This window comes from Mugil cephalus, chromosome 1 (genome assembly GCF_022458985.1).
Source record: "Mugil cephalus isolate CIBA_MC_2020 chromosome 1, CIBA_Mcephalus_1.1, whole genome shotgun sequence".
NCBI lineage: Eukaryota > Metazoa > Chordata > Actinopteri > Mugiliformes > Mugilidae > Mugil > Mugil cephalus.
Window position 1 is genome coordinate 30,132,142 of NC_061770.1, and position 15,493 is coordinate 30,147,634.

At 39.6% G+C, this 15,493-nt stretch overlaps 1 protein-coding gene across 1 annotated transcript; it reads right to left on the reverse strand.

Annotated features, from left to right (window-relative positions):
* Positions 1 to 2,612: 2,612 nt before the first annotated feature.
* LOC125009163 (L-amino-acid oxidase-like) lies at positions 2,613 to 9,366 on the reverse strand. Its single transcript, XM_047586869.1, has 8 exons — positions 9,301 to 9,366; positions 8,780 to 8,843; positions 7,416 to 7,648; positions 6,384 to 6,496; positions 4,689 to 4,893; positions 4,407 to 4,475; positions 4,188 to 4,324; positions 2,613 to 3,859 (listed from the first exon to the last, which is right to left on the reverse strand). The coding sequence occupies exons 2-8, from the start codon at positions 8,820 to 8,822 to the stop codon at positions 3,061 to 3,063; spliced, it is 1,599 nt and encodes a 532-aa protein (XP_047442825.1). The 5' UTR covers positions 8,823 to 8,843; positions 9,301 to 9,366; the 3' UTR covers positions 2,613 to 3,060.
* Positions 9,367 to 15,493: the final 6,127 nt, after the last annotated feature.

Genomic DNA, 15,493 nt, shown 5'->3' on the forward strand with positions numbered 1-15,493 from the left:
TAAAGATATGTTGTTGTTTTTTTTTTCCAGCTTTTGTTTCTGGTTTTAAAATGACTGAAATATGTCTGAGGAGCTAAATGGTAAACCTACTGAAATACTCTCTGTGATATTTCATTCTCTTGCCGTTTTTCTTTTCTATTTCCATAAAAGACCAACATGGCGGTCAACTCCTCATCCTCCGTCGTCGTTCCAGTCTACCACTGCTTTGACTCCGTAATCGGGGTTTTCATCAACAACACCCTACTCTTAATCAAGTCCTTCTCCTTCCTCCCGCTCTCCATCTTCATCCTCTACCTGGGTTACCACCGGCACTCCTCTGTAACAGCGAGCCACTCAGACGTTTTCACGTACCATGCGGCCGTCATGGAGCTGATCTCCGTCCTGGGCGCCATCTTGTACTTTTGTGGCTCCTACAGGGGTCTCCACGGGTTGGTGTATGTTGGGATTTACGTGTCCTATATTTCTTTCCCTGGAGAGGTCTTCCTAAACACCTTGACCTGTGTGGAGCGCTACCTGGCTGTTATCCACCCAATCATCTACCTGAGGCTGAGACAGTCAGGGGGGTTCAGGGTCAGAAACATCTGCGTTGGCTGTGCTTGGCTGGTGTGCTGTGTATGGATTGGTGTAACGGCTCTCTACATGCCCAATATCCCTCACGGTCCTCTTCTTTCCTACTTGGTCTGCGCCTTACTTCTTACCTCTTTCTGCAGCTTTTCCGTTCTCTGCGTTTTGATTCGTCCAGGGCCGGGAGAAGGGGCCAACGGCAGGAAGCGCATCGATCAGTCCAGGAAGAAGGCTTTCCACACCATCACGGCCATACTGGTATTTCTGTTGTTCTTTTTCCTGGGGGTGGTAATCACAATTTCTCTGGAAAAGTCACGTCTACTGAGTCCCAGTGATGGCTGTATAGTGCTGCTGTCTGGAAACTGGTTCTCCCTCCCTAACAGTTTGGCTTTACCACTGCTGTTTCTTTACAGAACAGGAAAACTATTCTGTTGCCATGAGTGAAGAGTACAAGCACTAGATTAGGAAGTTGTGTCACAGAAGGTTAGATTGAAGTTGTGCATCTCCTCTGACTTTCCTAAAAGACTGTGTTTAACTCAAGCATGTCTACAATTATGTTCTCCCAGTTTCATGAATCAGTTTCTAATATGAACTAATGAACCTAGCATGATGTCAAATCTTAAGTGTGTCCACAAATACCTCTACGAAGCCAGTAGAAGAAGACAAAGATAATTTCTATGTGCTGAAATAAAATCCTATCTTGTCTTGACACTCATCAATCATCCATTCATCTACTTTCTTGCAAGATGCCTCTCTGCTTAGCAACACTTTGAGTTCTTCCAGGAGGAGCCCATGTGTACCCAGACCAGATAAGATATACACTGGTCAGCCACGACATTAAAACCACTGACAGGAGAAGTAAATAACATTGACTAACATTGACAATTAACAATTTAATGTTCTGCTGAGAAACCATTGGGAACGGCATTTTTTGGTGTGGATGTTTTCCTGGGCGTAGTTTCAAGAAGTTCTCCTTAAAGGTCCATCCAATAATCTGAGGATTTTTTCTGTAGCTACTGTCTGCAAAAATTCAATAAAGAAATATGAAGAAACAAACAAACAAATAAAGATCCATCCATTGCAAAACCGCATCAAAAAGGTGCAGTTTCAGTCACTAAAAAATCTGTCTGTCATGATCGTTGAGCTAAATTGACTTATACGGTTTCACTCAAAACTCCAAAACTGGCAGAAACTAGCAGGATGCAGTCTGGCACAAACACACAAATGGTATAGGAATAACTAAAACAAACATGAAGAACAGTAAAAGGTGTTGACCTAGTATTTGAGGGATGATCCGCAGAGACCCCTCCACTCAAACGCCCCTTCTAACACCTTGCTGTTACCAGACACCACAGGACACCCCCAGAAGACCACTGTCCATTCTCTGATGAGTTACCACAAGGGAGACCTACTCAATCATACTCCTGATCAGTGTTGTTGCTCCTTATCAAACATGTTGTTCGTTTACAGAAATCTGGTACATAAACCACAGACCAGTAAAGCAACAAACACCAGTGACACTCACTGGTAATGCTTTTGACCCTTTAACCCTTCATGTGTCCAGGAACCATATTTGGTAACTTTATCACATATTAAATTGCGTCTCTGTTCCTCTCAGGGAGGTTTATTGTCATGTGGTTTTCATTGAGCCAATCAGAGAAGATCAAGGAAACATTCTCAGGTCTAATCAGGGACTAATGTGGTCTACAAGGTCCGCCTCTGCATGAACTCTGAGCACAACTGGTTGATTAGAAACCATGAAGAAGGACTGTCCTAATGTTGTCTAATGTGATAGCATTAGAATCAGCTTTTATGTTCTAATGCTCTAAATACATGTATACATTTGTTTACCACTTAAGAACAAGTAACCAGATATGGGAAATTCACTAATCTTGATTTTCTTCATGAAAATTAGAACATTTTGAAAGAAATTACAAAAGTATAATTGTCTACTTATGTTCTAGAGTGACACTCCAGATTTGGAAAGTATTTCAGTGAGCGCCCAAGGAAGATCCAGATGCCACAAACGACACAGAGGAGTCAAGTGATGAAATGAACAGCAGTTTAATCGTGTAGTAAAACAACAAAGCTGCATTTAATGTCACAGTGATGCCTACAAGTCACCAGCTGAGGTCGACAAAGGTTCATCTCACATTATGTGTATTTTTTGAGGAACACCCCCCTGAACTACAGGACCACAGGTGATTGGGCAGCTACTGGAAAGACAGGAAATAATACATCTGTCTCTGAAGCGGTGGTGGTGCACAGTAGGGGTTGCACGAGTCTCTGATGACGTCACTAAGCTTTGAAACAGTGAAATTTATGTTATTGACCTGAATACATGAATATTTCCACAGACTCAGCGAACCGCTGCTAGTTTCTTGCAATGACCAACTGGACTCCTCATCTGTCTTGTAGTAGACGTCCATGTTGTTATTGTCGTATCACGTAACATGATCAGTGCAACTAGTAGAACATAAAATGTGAGTGAGGACATTAGAGTTCATCATGGTGTTGAGCTCTGAACTCTTTGTGCGCCATCCTGCTGATGTTGGCAGCGGCCCTGATTGCAGACTTCATAGAAGTCTCGATCCAGGCGTGAGGGAAGGCAGTATGTTCGCCAGCAAAGAACACCCTGCCTTCATGTCTGAAGAGCTCCTTGGCGTACTCTAAGTGCTGGTAGGGGGTGAACAGAGCGAAGGCGCCCAAACTGTAGGGATCAATAGTCCACCTCTTCACTACCACCCCCGTGCAGAGGGTCTTCACCTGCTCACCATGAATCAGGGCCAAATCTCTCAGAACCAGCTCCTTCAAGTCTTCATCACTCGCACCTTGGAAGAGGAGGGAGTCATCAGACCAGGTGTAGGAAGCCAGGAGGACGCCAATGGTGTCATTAGTCGGGAAACTGTGGCTGGGGTAGTAGATGAAACGAGAGGGCCGGTCTGTGATGCTTTTTCCTCCTTTAATGCCGTCTTTCTCCCAGAACTTCTCGCTGAAGGTGAGAAGGATTTTAGTGGAACTCTCATAGTGCACGGCCCGCATGGCCTCCATCTTTCTGATGGAGAGAGGCGGCGCAAACTCAATGAAGAGGGCTGCTTTGGCCGTGGTTGTTACCAGGACGGCATCAGCTGCAATTCCTGTTAAGGGGGCATCTGGAGCTGTCTGATACCACACAGTTACACCGTCATCTGTGTGGATGATGGATTTGACCTTGGAGTTGAGGAGTATAGGGACATCAAGGATGTTGAGGAAAGCTTTGGGAAGGAGGTCCGACCCACCAGTTATTTCATAGTACCTTAAAAGAAAAAAAGAAAAGAAGACACATCAGGCATAAATGTCTTGTTTGTATTATTTTTGTAATCAGCCGCTTGTGTTCAGCAACATCTACTTGCATCCCATCCATTGCTCATTTAATGCTTTTTGTCCCATCCAGTTTAAACTTACGTCCCAACTTACTTTAAGTCTAAGCAAAGATTCTAATGTAAAGTAGAACAGCTAGTTAGGAGCCAGTTATTTCCCAAAATAGAATAAAGTGTTGGTCTTCAAAGTGTATGCAATCACAAAACCTATTTAAGGTTAAGAAGTAGTCTGGGAATGAATGTAAAGTTTTACAATATATCTACTTGGTTTTGTCGCTGACGTCGCTCTCGATGTAGATCATCTCCGTCAGGGCCAAGTGCATGAGGCTGTTCTCATTCAGCAAGTCTCCGATCATCCTCACTGCTCCAGGGCTTATACCACCCTCCATATTCAAATATTCCTGTGAAGCCAAATGAGTTCACTCAAATTCAACTTTAGCCTTAGCCTTAAAATGTCTTAAACGTTTCATAAGATCATGTTACCTTCACAGAATAGTGGCCATACTTCTTAAAGGCAGCTGTGCAGTTGTGAGCTTTGACTTCATCTTTCACCTTAGAAACAGATAAAAGGCATCTTATCAAAAATACACTGGTTCGTCATTCTGCCATATTCAGTTCAGTTTCAACTTGGATGTTTTTCCATCTTCAAATCCCTACACTTTGGGACTCATTTTATTTTACCAATCTTATAAAATGGAAGTCAACCAAGGCTTCTAAAGTCAAAGTAATGGAAGAGACTAATTCCAAACTTTCATTCCTACAAACCTTCTGCAAAGCTTTCTGTAGTAGGTAATCAGCTGATTTCCCCTTCTCGCTTTTCCACACATTATACCCCAAGATGTCAGGATTCGCCTTCACTGCGTACGTCTTGTTTGGCTTCCCACCACGAACCAAATAAAAGGTGTTGAGATCACACATAATGAATGGATTCAGTTTGACCCCCAGTTTGTCGACGTACCAGCGCACGATCCTGTTAAGAGATGAGGCCACGTGAATGTTAATGCTTCGTTCCAACAGCTGCTGTGCCTTCATTCAAGGTTAACATTGTGAAGGCTGACATATCGAATCACAGGTAGGAAGTTCTTCTAGTTTTTTTTTTTTTTTATCATATTTGATAAATTTGACATTCATGGCACTTTGCTGAGCCTCTTACGATTTCTATTTTAGAACCAAAACCCGAAACAAAATCATGTTTATGACATTTTTGACAAAATGGCATAATGACCCAATGTATAAATTAACTATAAATTGTCACAATAAAGTCAATATAAATATATATAGAACCCATATTATGAATAATAATAATAAAATAACAATTAAAAAAAATCAGAAAGTTAATCCATGAAAGTTGCCGTATTGGAAATGCCTAACCCTAACCCTAACCTTAACCCTAATCCTAACCCTAACTGACTGCAGAGCAGAGCATGGATAAATCCAGAAGGGGGCAGTATCAATCAGTTGTATGCAATTGGGTTTTCAGGAAAGTATGGGTTATGTGCATTACCTAGTAAAATAAAATACAGAGGGGTGTAAACCAATTGAATAGACCACCCTCAACATGCTCTTGACATTTTGAAGATCATACTGCTCACAAAATGACCACCCCTTGTCACCACCAGATGTCCTCTCTGGAGTCAGTGTTTGGTTTGTCTGCTTGGTGCTACTGTAGATATTAGACTCCAAGCAATGTTAGATTACAGTCTCAACTTTGGACTCCTGTTAATAATCTATGACTTAATGAATTAAAAATCAAGGAATATAGCGAGGTGCAGACATGTTAGGGACCAAGTTAGCAGCCGCTAATGACATATTTCAAACCAACACAGATATGCACTTTGTATCCACTGTGGGATAAAGCATTATCTTATTTTTTAAGTTTGATAACATGGCAAAGGGATGTCAAAAAACGCATAAAAACACAATAACAGAGCTGTAGTTGAAAAGAACCTGAGGTAGCAGAAATATTTTTATAAAATGAAATTCTGTAAATAATGATATTGGTCTCATATTATCCGGGCATATCTGTAAGTAAATAAAAAGTAAATGTGCCTATTGGTAGTAATAAAAATTTGGCCAGTTCCTGGTCATATCTGAACACAGCAAAATTACAAAATGCATTTAACTGAATAAAATTCTTCTACTACCCCAACCCAACGCTCTCATGGCAAATTAAACACACAGGTTTGGGGTTACAACTTGATGTTGAAATAAATAAGTATTTGTTAGTTTGTCAGGTGGGCTTGGCTGTTACGTTCACTGAAATCACAGCAACAGGAAGACAGACATCTGAGTAGATGGACTAGATGGTTTAATGAAAACATAGTTATTAATAGGCCTTCTACATTCCACCTCCGTTATCAGGCCTCCCAACCCTTGCTTCTTCAAGTGACATAAATGAGCCAAAACCAAACCAAACTTTAGTTTTAGGCAAAACAATTTAAAGATACAGTTTTAACTCACTGGTGAGATTCAGGGATCCTCATGGCTCCGAGTTCAGCGTACCAGCCGTTCTCTTCATCCCTGTAGGTCTCCACACGTCCCCCGATACGACTGCTGGCCTCCACTATGGTTACCTGGTTCAGATGGTTAGACATGAGTAAAGGACAGTCAGTATAAACAGTTAAAATACGTAGAATAATGGTCCTGGCACTATGTATATAGATCTGTGTGGAATATATTTAGTCATGCAGGTTCAAACTAATATTTTAAGCAATGAGTCTGATGGTCTAGGCACATAAACTTCAAAAACTTTAAAAGTCTTAACATCATTGTGTATTGGCACACAACAAATGATGATAACATTTGTTTCACTAATAATGACCTTCATTGACTTACTATTAAACTATTACATGCACCAGTCTCAAGCGAACCAACACAAGTTGTCTGTTGGTTTTTCAGTTTTTTCTTTCATGATATTCATGAGCGTCATTATTTATATTCAGCCTACTTACCACCTTTTTTTTTTCATCTGTTGTAGCTACTTCAACATTCAACACTTTGTAGTGTCGCGTGGGGATGTTTTTTTAAGGAGACAAAAACAAAAGTCTATGCTTTTTAGGAGGTGGGGACAGAAAAGAGTATGTTTCAGCTTGTATGTTGCTATTTTAAGCAACTTCAGTGGCCACTGGCCAGAAAAATAAGAGTTTCTTTCTTCTTCCTCTCTGGACCAAGTTCTAGTTTCAGCGTTGGCCTGCCGTCAGATTTTAACTTAACTTGTTGCTCTAGAGGTAGTTTTGTAAAATAGTTTTTTACTAAATCCTCCAAATCTCCACCCTCCATCACTACACTTCCTAATTTTGCAAACGAAACTTGCTAATCTGGCATTATGTTATTTAGTTGGTGATGATGATACTATGTTTTGATGTTTTGGCTGTCTTCCATTGACACAGTCCTAGCCAATCACAGTGTTTTTATTTAATGACAGCTATAGAGAGGATAAAAGAGAGGAAGCATGTCTTCCCTTGGCCTCCAGGAGAAAAGCCACTGACGTACCGTGTGTCCTGCGTCTTGCAGCAACGCAGCAGCCGTCAGTCCAGCCATGCCAGCACCAACAATGACAACACGATGAGACGAGTTTAAGCGTGGAAGGCCATCCTCCACCGTCTTCAGCAGCAGGTCATAGTCTTTGTCTTGCAGGCAGTCAGACAGATGTTCCTTCATGCTGCGAGCGTTGGCCGCAGCGAGGTAGAGAAAAAACAGCAGCACACCGACAGAAACTGGAAGCGCTACAAGAAAATCAGTGAACATCTGAAACCCTCATTTGATTTCATTCAGCAATCCTCAATCCTTGTTGATCACTAATCTGTACTAGAGAACATGGTCAGATTAGTGTGAAGGGATTAAAGATGTCAACTATCCATCATGCACACATCAATCCAACCTAATGAGCTGAAAATGAAGTCTTGTTCTTCACATTTATTGTATGCAATAAATGTATTATACCGTGTATTAATACCAAAGATCATAATTGTTATTTTCTCAGTACTTGTGCAGTCTTACTGCACCAGATGCGATTGGTCGGAGGACTTTCCAATTAGGTGCAGAGGTCTTGTTTTGTTTTTGTTTGTTTGTTATCAATGGACCACACAGTGTTATTGTATGGTTTCCTGGAAGCCACATAATATCCAGATGTGAGTAGTTGTAGTTGTAGCTTCTGCAGTTTGTTGCAGGATGATTTCTATGCTACTAATAGATTATTTTAAATGATGGATGTAATCAATCTGCGTGGTTAAAGTACTAAATAAAATATCTTATATTATAAATATCTTTTATATTTTGGATGTTTTTTTCTCTATTTTGTCTAACAGCTTTTGGTGCAAGTACAACTTTTATTATCTTAATTTATTCTGTAAATATAAATGTCTGTGAAAGTTGAACTACTTCAGACTTCAGAGTGATTTACCTTAATACCAGAAATCTTCTTTTCTCTCTGATATGGTCAGGCGTTACAAATCAATGGGTAAATCAATGCATTGATAATGATCCCAGTGTAAGAATGTATGAGAAAAAGAAAAGAATCTGGACACTATGTGGTTAGTACGTGATCTGTATCATATACTTGTAAATTCCAGCAAAGACTTCCCTTTCCTCAAGTAGTGGTGAATATCAAGTTGAACTCATGAAAAACTCATGAACCACAAAAAGCAGAAGTACAACAACACTTTATCCTGTGGCATCAAACCGCAGACAGAGGTTAAGATCAAGGAAATGAGATTTTGCACGTACTGTACATCATATACTTGAAAGTGCAGAACAATTACTCAAGAAAACAAACTAAAATCTTAAATTTTTAAATTCCAAAAGGAAATCTTAGAAGACCAACATAACACAAAGCAATATCGCTGCAAAACACTCACGCAATTTGCACATCGTCATGTGTCGAGCCATCTCTTTTGGCATAGTTCTTCTTGTGTTTGGTGGCTTGACAAGAAGAAGGGAAGCAGAAAGTTAGTGTAAACTCCTGACGTAGGCTTTAGATTGGCAAAATGAATTTGAATAAACTCTGCAAAGGTCAATAAGAAACAGATCTCCTAATGTTTTATGGTAAATAGAAGCACAAACAGGAATTACTATTTTAATTATCATTTAAACAATACATTAAATACATTTCTGTTATTTCATTCAGTTTCCAAATCTATTTTAGTTTTCTCTATTCTATTTACTATTTGATTTGTCACAGCTCTGTGCAGATGCTATTTAAATCTTATGTAGGTAATAAAGTTTTTGTTTGAGTAGTTCTTGTTTTTGCTGCCCTAACCCTAACACTACATGTTACAGTACTTTAAGACCATGGTTTCATGCCATCATCAAGTACATTTAAATGTACGAATGTCATTAAAGAAGCAGAATCAATCATTCCTCATGGTGACATACTCACAGTGTGGCTGTAGTGGAGGTTTTTTGAGATTAAAACAGCAGATGCCTACCGTTCAAGCTGATGGAGGAGTGAGCGGATGTGTCACTTCTTATATCCACTCCTTTTATACAACAGACTGGACTCCCTTCTTTAAAAGCAGCATTTGGTTTTGGTTTCACTACACGTAGGCAAGTCTTGTGATATACAGCACATAAAAAAAAAAAAATATGGGAACCTTGTCAAAATGCAGCTGCAATGTGGAAGCATGGTAAACTATATTTTATAATCATTGACGCAGTAATGAAGGAAGTAAGACCACAGTGCCAGTTGGAGATCACGCTAACTCATTTTTATCTGCACATTGTAGACTTCTTGGAAGACTGTGTATTCCTTTAAATAAACTGAGGCTGCAGTCAATTTATATTTGATGAAGATAAAAGGTTTTGTTGTTCATGACTGACACAACCTCATTCGCTGAAAATATTCTTTATTTTATCCAGAGTGAAATACATAGAGACAATAAAAAGTATGGATTTAAAAGAAGAAAACAAATCAACCATAAATGAAGGAATAGACACAAGATTAGGTGTACATTAATGATTTCCATTCAGGTGTAGCTGCATTGTATAGTACAGTGTTTTAAAGATCCAATGTTGGTAACAGTAACAGGAATGAAAGTGTGGCAAGTGGTGGTTGGTGTAATTAAAGGGGAGGGGGGAAACCAAGATAGCCAAGGAGGGACCTATAACGCCACCTAGGGACTTGCACCCTACGATGTAAAGAGCAGGGCACAGGTTTGAGAGACTGAGGAGGCAGAGACAGTGAGTCAATATTTTTAATTACAATAAATCAAGAATGAACTTAAAGGAACTTGGGCTAAAAAGAAAAACAAAGATGGAATAATTTTATTTAACAGAAATAATATGAAAGTAATTTTATCAACAAAGAAATTCTAAAAGGCTGACTATGACAAACCCCAAAACTCTAATGATCACGTAAGAACTAAAATCAGTAGGCTATGGCCTCAATGGCCTGGGGTGCAACACAACTCAAAAACACTACAAAACATGCACTAAAGGTGCCCTAGTGTCTACTCCCGTGGAACTGGAGTGAGGTCTTCACCACGGTGCCAAGTCTCCCACCTGAGGACACCCAGGCTGCACTGTAAATTAAAGAAAGAAACAACAAAAGAACTTCCTGAAACAAAAAATACAAAGTCCAACAAAACCAAACCAAAATCTGCCCAACTGAGATTAAAGGCAAATAAACAACAACAAAAAAAAAAAAAACAGGCAAACCTAGCATACAAAACAAAACAGCACTAGGGAGCCTAAAACACAAAAGGGACAAATTAGTGATGGTGACAAACTAAATCAAAACCATTTTTTTTAAAAAAAGAGAAAACGCTTACCACCAGGACCAGCAAGAGGCTGAGGAAGCCATTTTGAGGCCTTTTATGCTAACAGGCCAGTGGGTGGGGCTAAGGGGGTGAGGTTGGCTACTGGGGTAGCGTTCAGAGTCACTACTATGTTCACTACAAAAGGATAGGATACAATGTGGAGAATACCAACTCAACATTTATATTTAGTTAAAATCACGATTACAGTGGTTGAAATCAGCCAAGACATATTAAAATACTCCAATTTTCGATTTAACGTGACTTAATGTTTCATGATTACCATAAAATTGACGTTACAACAATGCAGAGCGAGACCATTAGAGTTCATCATGGTGTTGAGCTCTGAACTCTTTGTGCGCCATCCTGCTGATGTTGGTTGCGGCCCTGATTGCAGACTTCATAGAAGTCTCGATCCAGGCGTGAGGGAAGGCAGTGTGTTTGCCAGCAAAGAACACCCTGCCTTCGTTTGTGAAGAGCTCCTTGGCGTACTCTAAGTGCTGGTAGGGGGTGAACAGAGCGAAGGCACCCAAACTGTAGGGATCCACGCTCCATCTCTTCACCAGGACCCCCGTGCAGAGGGTCTTCACCTGCTCACCATGAATCAGGGCCAAATCTTTCAGAACCAGCTAATTCAAGTCTTCATCACTCGCACCTTGGAAGAGGAGGGAGTCATCAGACCAGGTGTAGGAAGCCAGGAGGACGCCGATGGTGTCATTAGTCGGGAAACTGTGGTTAGGGTAGTAGATGAAATGAGAGGGCCGGTCTGTGATGCTTTTTCCTCCTTTAATGCCGTCTTCGGAGCTGTCTGATACCACACATTTACACCGTCATCTGTGTGGATGATGGATTTGAGCTTGGAGTTGAGGAGTATAGGGACGTCGAGGATGTTGAGGAAAGCTTTGGGGAGGAGGTCCGACCCACCCAAAAACAAAAAGACAAACAGTTAATATCATTTACGGATTCGTACATACTGAGGTGATCATGTTGAGAATGTAAAATGTGTGTAGGCTCAGAGAGAGACCAGCAGGCTGTGTTTGTTTAGATTAGATCTCAGTTATGATCTGAGTCATGGTTGTGTTCACATCTGAAATTTAACGTCTGTCACAACATAAATAATAAAAGCTGGGACAAGCCAACATCTCTATTGCACTTTAGTAGTAAATGATAAACTGTGGATATAAACACATATATAAGTTAAACAAATACATGAAGAGAAAAACATATAGATTGATGTTCATACACAAGTGTATAAAAGTGTGTCATCTGAATCAGAAGTGATCAATTTAGTTTTTACAGGGATCTTTCTGATGGTATTTATAGTGAGTCAATGTGTCCATGGACTCTAAAATCATAGCTTTACCTCCAGCTATTCAGCAAACCAGAGGACTATGCTGTTGACAGAGATGCTGATGTGACAGTAAATGTCTTGTCAGTAAATGACAGTAAATCTTGCATGGTGCAGTGCTGTCAATTTTGTGACTACGTATCTGACAACTCAAAATAGCAAGTATAAGTATAAAAGTAATAAAAATAAAATATATATATAAATAAATAAGAAAAACTCACCAAAATTCCACATTTTCTCATTCAGATCCATCTAGGTTTTGAGATGTGATGAGACGAGAGGAGGAGGAAGAGAAAGTGCATTAGAAATTATTATTCATTCGTGCAATGTTCTGATGAAGCATGAGATATTATGTATGATAAATACAGAATTAATTCAGCAACGCAGACGCTGATCTAAAGAAACATTTTTTCTGTGTAAAGTTACACTTGCTTCTTTGTATCATACCAGAAACGTAACCAATGGAACAAAATACATATTCTTAAGTCAAAGGAATGGATTCTTACCCTTTTAGGCTAAAAGTTGGACCTGCTGTCACCGTAGTCTGTGACTGAAATGGCACCTTGAATACGTTCAATTCTTCTTCTTCTTGACTCGACTCAACATGCTGCAACTTGCATCACTGTCTTTATTTATTCCTCGTTTCCTACGGTAGAATGCGAGGGGTTCAAATGCCTGCTTAAAGAAGTTGACCTGCAGTTCGAGCTGCCCAGACAAAAATACTTCTCCAACACTGCCCTGCCACGTCTCTACTCTGAATGTAGAGAAAATATTGTCTGTTTTTCATTTTTCAATTTAAAGTCATGACAAAATCGAAATCGTGATTTTATTTTTAAAAAATCGTGATATGATATTTTTGCATTATCGTCCACCTCTAATCTCATATAACGTTGATACCCTGTGTCAGAACCAAATGCACACATTGTGTTGGCAGAAAGTCTCATAGAAAAGTAAGAGTGAGTCAGACTGAGGAGGTACAAGTATAAATGTAGGCTATGTATGCATGTTACAGTGTCCAGTACTGTACTACCTTAAATGAACCTTTAAAGACAGCACCTGTGTCTCTTAACAGATCCACCGCTTTATCTTGAACTGAATCACATGTCAACACTGTTGCAACTCTGATTTTGTTGTTAGATTCAGTGCATTTATGTAACCAACTATCCCTACGACCAGACCTCACGCCGCCAAAGCAGTGGCACATAGTGTGGGTCCCCAGCACAACAGAATGATAAATGTTTGTCATCATACGTGGTTTGATTAAACGTAACTCAGCCCAGCCAGTCTGTATTATTATTTCAGTGAAAGTGACTGTACCACAGGTTATTTCATGAGGACGTTAATAAATTTAAAAGCAGACGAACTTTCTGCTATAGTTATAATTATCATGAGACACGTGAGAAAACATTTTGTACCACGGAACAAACACACACAGACGCTCAGACGTGTAGCACATGACTTTTATTCTCATCTCTGAAACTCTCACAAGAAACTCACGTCTTGTCGCTGACCACAACCTAAAAAAGCAATATAACCCTTCAGATAAGCAGGTAACCGCAGCACGTTTAGAACCAGCAGCAGAGTTCTTCTGGTGAGAAACTGTGTGAGCAGACGAGGCTGATGGAAGAAGTTGGTTAAACTGCCTGACGAAAATAAACCGAAACCTTTCTGATGTGTTGGTTTAAACACACACACTGTCAGGCTTGATAAAATACTTTAAATTTATAACACAGAACACAAGTGTGAGGTCAAAAGAATTTCAACTATTCTATTTCAGTTTGTATAGTAACTACAACAGTTCTGGCTCTAATTGTGTCACTTCCTGGTTTTCATGTAGATCATGGAGCTCCTCCTTTCAGTCAGCACTTAGCAATCTGTAACACAGCATAGAGAAGACAAATATCATGCAAGTTGTACATTATAGAAAGAAATTTGAATGACCATTTAAATGACACCGTCTTAGAGACATGACAATAGAATCAGTCCTTGGAGACAGAGTTTAAAGTGTTGAAGATTCAAGCAAGAACATGCTCATAGAAAGAGGACAAGATAAAAGACTCTATCTGACTTACGCACTTAACTGTAGAATAGCAGACATCATTGTCAACAGGGTCTCGTGTTGCTGAGCGAACTCTGGACTCTGCTGCTGTGAAGACAAATAAAAAACTACACGTGTGTTTTCTTTGTTAGAAAAATACATCATTCACAGATATTGGGATTAGCAATGCTATGATTAATTTTAATTCTGACCCAGCTGTGGAGCCAGTTTTTATCTGACAGAAACAGTCATTTGAAACATATCAGCTTAATGTCTCTTTTACACGATTGGTTCTGCAGTTGTTTGAAACCACAACTTCTCACTATTAGCTTGTATTCATTGGTATTTATGCTGCACGAAGTGTTGCGAAGGCCTTTTGGAGCTTTGGCTTGTTCCACATTTTGTAATCTGATCATTTGTTAAATTTGGTTCAATAACTTGTGCTTGAGATAAAAAAAAAAAAAAAAAAACTGTTTCAAATAGAAAAAATATAAACTAATACAGAAACTTAAATAACTGAGTCTCAAGTTACGTCAAACAATGTAAATGAGTAGCATGCTAACTGTGGGCTATAAAGGTAGAGGAAATACCCTTCTTCTTCCTGGTCGTTGATACAGTAGCATAGATCACTTGGCTTGCTTCAGGTGCACTGGCCTGTACAGAGCCTGGAAAAAAAACACAATAAATATGTAAATTTAATAACTTCGGAATGTTAAATCTGTCTGATGCTCTGATGAGTCTGGTTGCCTGTGAATGAAATTCTGCAAAACAATACAGCATCTTAAACATGGTGATGGCCCTAAAGTACACTGAGGACCTTATTTTCTATGTAACAATAGTTACACAACAGGAAAGTTCATTTAGTTTGAAAATTGAGCAGCGTTTAGTGAAATTATTACCCAACAGAAGCATTTATAATGTAAAAAGCTTTGGCCCTAGCACAGAACCCTGAGACACTCCACTGACTTTTGTGAATGTGGAAGAATCACAATGAAGCAAAGCAAAACCAGTGAGCACAGTGACTAAACTTCACGTTATGTTATTCACCTCTTCTACAGGCAAATCTACCAAAGCAGAGTAGTAGTCCCACAACCAACAAAAAAAGTGTCAACAAGACAGCGATGATGATCCATGGTGTACTTATGGTGGACGAGGAATCAGGGTTAGAATCTGCTTGATCTTCTGTATCGACAGTAGAAAAACCTGAAACTGAAAGAGATGGGAATAGTTTGAGTGTAAACAGGTCTGAAGATCAACACTTTATGAATCTTTATTTAAGTAAACAACATGTCTCACCTCTAATAGTCAGCCAGCTCTGTGGTGATTCTCCAACTCCAGAGATGTTACATTTGTAGAATCCTTGATCAGACATAGAGACATTTCTGATGGTCAGAGTTCCTGTGGAGCTTCTCCACTCCAGGACTCCATCTTT